This window comes from Cannabis sativa, chromosome 9 (assembly GCF_029168945.1).
Source record: "Cannabis sativa cultivar Pink pepper isolate KNU-18-1 chromosome 9, ASM2916894v1, whole genome shotgun sequence".
NCBI classification, from domain to species: Eukaryota; Viridiplantae; Streptophyta; class Magnoliopsida; order Rosales; family Cannabaceae; genus Cannabis; species Cannabis sativa.
Genome location: NC_083609.1, coordinates 10,954,284 through 10,962,822, shown reverse-complemented (window position 1 = coordinate 10,962,822; position 8,539 = coordinate 10,954,284). Strand labels below are relative to the sequence as shown.

At 33.5% G+C, this 8,539-nt stretch overlaps 1 protein-coding gene across 1 annotated transcript; it reads left to right on the top strand.

Moving 5' to 3' along the window:
- Positions 1-3,701: 3,701 nt before the first annotated feature.
- On the top strand, positions 3,702-4,932 carry LOC115721905 (glyoxylase I 4). The gene is made up of 4 exons (XM_030651009.2): positions 3,702-4,018; positions 4,135-4,365; positions 4,451-4,526; positions 4,641-4,932. The coding sequence occupies exons 1-4, from the start codon at positions 3,917-3,919 to the stop codon at positions 4,679-4,681; spliced, it is 450 nt and encodes a 149-aa protein (XP_030506869.1). The 5' UTR covers positions 3,702-3,916; the 3' UTR covers positions 4,682-4,932.
- Positions 4,933-8,539: the final 3,607 nt, after the last annotated feature.

The window sequence follows — 8,539 nt, the reverse complement described above, 5'->3', positions numbered from 1 at the left end:
TTCAAATAAAAATTCAGATTATCACCCATAAATAATAATTCCAAATAAATCAATCAAATTTAGATTTCGGGCCCGAACCCGGTTCGGCCTGAAATTCCCGGGTGTGACTGTACCGCGCCAACCTGTCAGAACACACCTGAAAAGACAACACAGGCATACTATATACCAAAATGCCCCTGGCTCACCAACGTGGTCTTAACATGTTAAATTCATATAATTTCACATATGTTGAACTATATAATAATATAATTCCTCAATTAACTCATAATTATCTAGTTAGGGTTTTGCTAATCCTTTTCTTAATCCCGGGTATTACACGCCCTCTACTTAAGTAGGTATACATGCTGTCTCTATTGTTTTGGTTTGGCCTTCGCGAATGTCTCGGTGGTCGACCTAACTTAGGCTGACCACCTACACCCATCGCATTCTTCTGAGTGAACCCATGATCCCCAGATTGTGTTTGTTTAGCATTTGCATTCATGTGAGACGACTTTAGGTTTTTAGGTTGTACATTTCCACATGAAGTTCCTGGATTGTGGGATCGAATTTCTCTATTTCGAGTGTTTCTTGGATTTTGAGGGCCCTCGTCATCCACTAGGATATCCCTTGTGTTCCCAGGTCGATCATCTTGAGGATTTGTGGGATTTTTAGGGTTATTACCCCTAGGGGTTTCCCTATGTCTTTTGGTCTTTGAGTCTCTAGGTCTTCCCTCAGATTTCCTGGTTGATGTGCCGGGTTGGTTAGGAGGGGCATCACTGTGTGCAGCTGTTGCCTCGCACTCCAATTCATCATTTCTTTGATTTGACTCACCAATCATTATCAGAGTTGTTTGTTTTCCGATTCCACTAATGGCATATATCTAGTGGGATCATAAGCGTCCTCACTTCATCATTATGGGATTCCACCCCCACTTTGTTTAAATTCTCCACCATTTCCTCCCTAGAGTGGGAGTCTCAGTTGTGTTTGTCCTATGGAAATTTTGATGTTCTTTCCCTGGACGTTGAGTTGTTTCTTCTGGTTGATTATCTTCATTTCCAAGAGTATTATCTACCATGGATGAAAAGTTCGAATATGTTTCAAGGAGAGTATTTTCTAAGATTTTTCTTACAAGGCTCTTAATGAAAACACCAAACTGTTAACACATTTTCTTCGTTAACCAATATATAAGCCTTTTTATAATAAATGAACTCAAGATTTTAAAAGAATAATAATAGAAATAATAATAATAATAATAAATGACAAGAGAATTTTTAACATGGTTTTGAAGTTAATTCTTCATACTCCACAAGTCCATCTTATTCTGGGATTTAATAAATTGTATAAAGAATACAAGAGTACAAGGAAGTATTGATATAATATCTCTCTTTTTCTCAAGTTAGTCTGGATTCTGTCCCTATTTATAGGAGTTTAGGGTGATGGTTATTTCTGGGAATCTTATCCGTGTAACTATTTGTAAAACGTAGACAATCCCCACAATTCATATTTACATCATATGGGATAATAATAAATAACTGCTCTTTGAATCTATCTATAGACGGTTATCTTGACTATGCTTTAGTCTGAAGAGAGTTTTCAGCGCCTAAGTTAACTTCAATTAATACTTCTAGTGTCCTTCTATGAATGTTGAGTGAAGCAAATGCGAGACGCTTATCATAATATGACAATTTTGAGATGAATCATGTTGAGAATGTTCCACTTAGTCTTTCAACATACTCACGAGTATGTGGGTCAATGAGCTGCGAGCTCTTTGAATAATTCATTATCTACCATTTCCAAGCATTGTCATTATATTGTGTATTTTGTCTATCCCAAGATAGACCTTCTTTGTTTGTTTTTCATCTCCCTGGTCTCATCAATCAGTAGTTATTATTCATAACTCGTCCTTATCTTTAAAAGGGTGAGTTTGAATATTTCTAATAACTATACTTTTTTAGGCGAGCTGTTTGAACATATTTATTGCTTTATAACTCAATTTAATTTATTTTTCAGCTTCTTTACACGTGTCAATACCATATTGTTACTTGAAATATGGGTATAACAATTGTGTTCACTTTTTTATGTAGTAGTTTACTTAGTTTTCCATTTTGTTTTGATGTCTTGTGAGCAAAGTAGTTTTCTTAGTGTGCTCATTGTGCTCGATGATTAATCATTATAAGAAAAATAAAATAAAATAATGCATTCATATCATTTCATTCCTTCCTTGCCTCATGCTGTGTAATTGAGTAATAATTTTTAGAGTGTTACTGGAGTGACAAAATTGTGATGTACATATCTTTTTGAATCCCGTGTATATAATTGGACCAACATAATATATATTATGTTTTTTTTTAATTATAACCTGTTTCTGAGTAATTGTGTTTTGTATATTTTATTCATTTTATTGCGGAACTGATTTATCTAATTTATGTCTCAGTATTGTTGAAAGTGGTTCTTTTTTTTTTTTTTTTTTTTTTTTTTACTTATAATCGATTTCTAACTTATTGTATGTTATTTTTTTAGTTAATTTGTTGTAAAACCGATTCTATTTTAATTTATGTCCCAACAAGTTTTTTATTTAGTCATTTCAGAAACGGTTCTTGAATTATTTATTTCAAAAATTAGTTTTTGATTTAGTTAATTCAAGGAATCAATTTTTAATTTAGTTATTTGGGAACTGATATTTGATTTATTTAATTTAAGGAACCAATTTGTGATTTATTTATTTTATGTAACTGGTTTTTACGGGTGTAAATTTTTTATCTTGGTTGTTTTATGGAAAATCTCATATTTTAAACTAGTTGTTAAATATAATCGGCCTCTTTATCTTATATTTTGAGTTATTGTACGTTATTTGATTTTACTTAATTTGTTATGGAATCGGTTTTGTTTAGATTTATGCCTCGGTATTTACAGAATTGATTCCCATAATTTTTTTTTAATTATAATTAGGTTTCGAGGTATTATGTGTTATTCATTCCTATTCATTTTGTTGTTGAACTAGTTCTCTTTTTAATTTATGTTTCAATATTTTAGGAGCCGATTTTTTCTTTGTTATTTAATTATAACCGATTTTTGAGTTACTGTGTGTATTTTGTTGTGGAATTGGTTCTATTTTAGTTATAATCGGTTTGAGTTATTTCGTGATATTTTTTTTTTTTCATTATAACACAGTTATAGAACCGATTCTATTTTAATTATAACTTATTTGAGTTATTTTGTGTTATTTATTTTTATTATTATGTTATAGAACTGGTGGTATTTTAATTATAACCAGATTGAGCTATTTTGTATCACTTGTTTTTATTTATTATGTTATAGAATCGGTTCTATTTTAATTTATATCTGAAACATCTAACTCTAGTAATTTTTCTCATGATGATAAAAACTTCAGTGACTTTTTCGGCGCCAATTACTTTTTCAGTGCTGATGACTTTTTCGAAATCAATGACTTTTTCGGAGTTAATGACTCTTCCGACATCGATGTCTACTTCGACGACTTTTTCGGTGATAGTTATTATTATGAGTTTTACCAACTTTATTTATGGTCTTTTACTTAATTTCTCATATTTTAATTATTATTTATTTTTTACTCATATTTTTTTTTTAGAAATTATTCCATATACTATTTTTTAACTTTTTTTTCTTTAAATTTACAGTTTGGGTTGCTCTAGTAATTTTTTCAATGAATTTTATGTGGGTTGTTATTTGGATTTTAGTTGTAATATAAGTTGTTCGGTTAGTTTCAATAGAATTTTTATGTGAAATTTCCTAAAAATATAAAAGAAAAATACTATTTTATGATGTAAAAATGAGAGACACTCTGACTTTTTACATTATTTCTAACATATAAAAATACACTTCATAGTTTTTCCCATATTTATTGAGAAAACTCTTCTATTGTATGTTTAGCTAATATTTTAGTTAGTCACTGTGAAAAATGGCGGAAGCAGCGTCAGGGGACATAGCCATAGGAGCCACGCTCAACCATATTTCCAGAGAATCCACTGATATTAGGCGCCTCGCTAATTTCTACAAACAGGTTTTTTTTTTTTTTTTTGATTTATTCTTCTTTTTATATTTTTCTAGTGAATTTCATTCATAATTGAGTTGAAGAAATAGTTGGATAATCAATTCATAGGATAATTGCATTTGCAGATATTTGGGTTCGAAGAGATTGAGTCTCCAAATTTTGGGGATTTTAAGGTGATATGGCTGAATCTTCCTTCAGCTTTCGCTCTTCACCTCATCGAGAGAGACCCCACCACCAAGCTTCCCGAAGGCCCATGGAGTGCCACGTCACCTGTCGCCGACCCTAGCCATATTCGCAGGGGTCACCATATCTGCTTCTCCGTCTCCAATTTTGAATCTTTTGTCCAAACTCTCAAGGTCAGTACTTTATTTTTTATCTCTCCGATTAATTGTTTTTTTAAAGCATTTTGCTTGAATGAAATGAAATTTCGGGGGTTTTCAGGAAAAGGGTATTGAGAATTTTGAGAGTTCTGTACCCAACCGTGGAGTCAAGCAAGTATTCTTCTTTGACCCAGATGGTAAGGCTTTTCTTCCTTTATCAATTGATTTTTCATTCATTTGGCCTTGTTTGGATTCATTCTAGAAATATCAACTTTCTGATGCCAAATTCCACATTTCTTGTTAATTTACAGGGAATGGTTTGGAGGTTGCTAGTCTCCCACCACAGCAATAAACTTAGTCAAGAAAATTTAATGAAGATGAGGACATTATCACTGTCCTAGTTCTGATGTTGATGCACTATAGTCTATAGCTTATGCTTTCTGTGGTCTGTTTTTAGCTTACCCTTACAAAGGGGTTGTTTTTTCATTGTTATGTAACTATAGAGAAAATAATGAATGCATTACATGTTCTGTAAAGAAGTAAACTTCAAATATCTCTTGGTTCCTTAAGGTTTTTTCATATAACAATCGATCATGCTTTTTGTATTGAGCTGGTGTGGTGATAACTCTCAACTGGAGTGTCAATGTTCCGATGGGGACGAATGAATTGATATCATACTTCTGATTTGATATAATGTCTTGGAAGTAAATGATAAATGTGATGAAATTGACTTGTATGCAGTTTTTAGCTTTCTCTGTTCTGTTCATAGTGATAGATTTTGTGATGTGAATATTTTGTACAAGGGCTGTCTACCTATATGACTCCAACTGCTATTTACTCGTTTAACTGTACAATCATATTCTAATCAATTTTTTTAGATGAAACCTCCACAACAACAGGTCTCTATGTGTACAAAAAGAAGGGAAAAGAGGGTCATGGAGCAGTGGCCAAACTAAAAAGAACAGTTTATTCTTCACACAAAATTTAATAAGAATAATTATTATTTTTACACTTATTTTTTACACTATTAAATTGTGCCCCAATAGTATGTGACTTGTTAATAATACCCCTTGAAATATAATTTTTACTATAACATGGTGTTTCTATCATATTCTATTGAATTTTATTATGAAACAAGTGATGTGATAGATGGTAGTTGATAAATAAATGGAAATTAAATACATTTCACTTTTTCTTTTTTAGTTTAATGATTAAAAAATTAAAACTAAAAATATGAATTTATCAAAAAGAAGTCTTTTATTCTATTATTTATTAATATAAAAAGGGTGAAATAAATTTAATTTGCATCTATTTATCAACTACCATTCATCGTATCACTCGTTTCATAATAAAATTGAATTAAATGTAATAGAAAGAAGGACTAGGTTAATGTAAATATTGTCTGTATTTTTTTTTTCAAAATAGGTGGCAATTCAGGAGTGAGCCACGTGTACGGTGGGCCCATGATAAAAGATGTAAAATATTAATATCAACCTCTAAGATCATGAAAGCGTCTAGGAGGCACCCTAGTATCCAAGAGCAAACATTCGCCCTTAAGGAGATCCCAAAGCTAAGCCATAGACTAATCCTTCGAGAGGATAATGACCTCCCGAAGCTTCAAAGATTCACAAGCTAGTCCTAATCCTGGTACATTTTCTAAGACAAAAATATTGTAGATGGCACTCTCGTTGCAAACAACAAAATGGAAATGCTATCAGAAAGATGTTTTAGGGATCTAACCTATACTTTTCTAATATTGCGTGTCCCTATAAACAACTATTGACAACTTTCTTTTGCATTGTCCCAACAGCCGCAAACTCGTCAGGTTTTATCTCACCAAATTCCTACTTCGAATCCTACCGAAGCTCCTATTATCAAAAATCATTCCCTATCCATAGAAAAAGGCCACATAGATTTTAGAGGGAAAGGGAGGATGTACCATAAACTTCGACGTGCTTCCCCATTCTCGCCTATAAATAGGGAAAGAATAGAATGTAAAAAGGGATCTAGGGAGGTGGGGAAGAAAACAAAAGAAACTTTTTTGTAAGAACAATATTTCACAAATAAATGCAATTGAATCATGGACTAAAGTTAATTAACACTTGAACTACGTAAAAATATTCTTCCTTATGCATAATCAATTCTAAAAAAAACAAGATTAAGTAGTTGTTGGAAATAGTAGTCAACATTTTAGTGCTTTTATCGAGAATTGTGGAAAGCTTTCACCTGAAACTCTTTCGTTGCGATGGTGATAACTTTAAATAACCAACGACCTCCTCCACTGCTAGACCCTCAAGAACGCCCGCACAAAGAAGTGCGCTCCCGAGTTAGAGGAGAGGAAAGTGATACCAAATATTCAAATTACTCGACAGATGGTTACCCTGAGAATTATGAGGAGGACGAGTATGCTGAATTTGTCTCATTACATCGACAAAATGCAAAATACAATGCCAAACTAGCAGAGCAAAGAGAGACGAACAAAAGGATGCAAGAAGCCTTAACTACCTTGAAGCAAGCCCTAGCCACTACGAGCCTCAATGTAAACTCCACTACCATACCATGTATACCTGGAAATGCAAAAGTAGATCCTTCCTAACCTCATCAAAACTAGAAACAAAAGGAACGGGAAACAAGCCCCATAAGGTACCCTTTAGAATACGCTCCTCCTTCAAAGGTAAACCCTACTGTAATTACCTATGGGGGCAGAGTACACCGCGACCCTAGTAGGGCGTGTTCTAACCTCTCGTAAGGAAAAGTTTGTAGGGGATAAATTTCCTCGAAGGAAGTACAAACCCTAGGACGGTAGCACCAAAGTGTATCAATACACCAAGGGCGGGATGAGAAATGCAGCCCCAAAAGGTTAACAGAGAAAATTTCTCCAGTTGACTTGAGAGAAAGGATTAATGCCAAACAAGGAGATCTCAAGAATTGTATAAACACTCAAAGAGGTGAGCCAACACCAAAATAAGATATCATAAATGAAGGAATATTGGCTGAACTCGCAATCCACTGGAAGGATCTGGCCAAAGTATACCGGAGATAGAAGGGGGTGATGACTCGAAGTTTGATAATGAGGACCGGGAGTCGTGCGCTAAGAATGTGTTAGAAGCTAAGCTTACCAAAAATTTCAAAATGCCTGAGATGACCCAATATACTGGAGATAATGACCCTAGTGATCAACTCTCTTGATTTAATAGGATTGTTATCTCGAATCTTGTTCATGTGATGTGGCATGTTTCTTTGGGTGACATGTATCATAACATCAATACCTGGGCAGAGGAAAGAGTCTCTTGAAGTGTCCGCTTAAGATATACACCTTGTTAGATGCAATAACAGATAAGTAAGGAAAAGCTTGCCGTACAGAATGAATGAAGTTGTCCTGGTTGGAGGGATTTAGTTAGCACCTCACGCTGCCCGATTAGGAGAAATCGCATGAGACAGATTCGTTAAAGATTCTTTCCTATTTTGCATGCAATCGAATCCCAATTTAAGGGGATTTCCATATATATATTTCTCACAATTTAGGAAAGTCATTTATTTCCTATTTTCATAGTTTTATAGCTTTTGGGAAACCAATTTCCATTGTAATCATCTCCTATAAATAGTGGAACAATTCCATTATGAAAGGATCCAAAATCATTTGTCTGTTCTTTTTCTTGTAAAGCTTTCAAGAGAGATCAAGTCATTCTTGCTTTTCTACTCATCAGTTAAATACAACTAAAAGGGGAGTAAACTATTACCATATAATAGGGTTGCACCTCTATAAAACTTTGTGTTCTTAGTTCATGTTCAATATTAACTATGCTCTTGTTGAAACTCATTAATTCTAAATTGCTTTTTAGACTTAGTGTCGTTGGCCAAAAGTGAGGTCAACAAGGGTCATGGCGGTATTGCTAGTTAGTAATGATGCTAAGTGTTGGTATTTTCCTCTGACCTTGAGGACATCTGCTAAAGAATGGTTCAGATGTTAGTTTTATGGTACTAAATCAGGTACGTAGCAGAAGAGTTTCGCATTATCCGATTATCATCATACCATAGCCCCTAGGATCTCTATATGAATGTACAATAAATTAAAATAATAAAAACAATAAGTTTAGAGTATACCTCTTAAAGCCAATCAGGGTATCCTAAAAACTTCTTGTAAGTTGTATCCCTTAATCCAGTTGATGAGGAATATGCAATTTAGACTCACACCAGTATCTTCCAAATT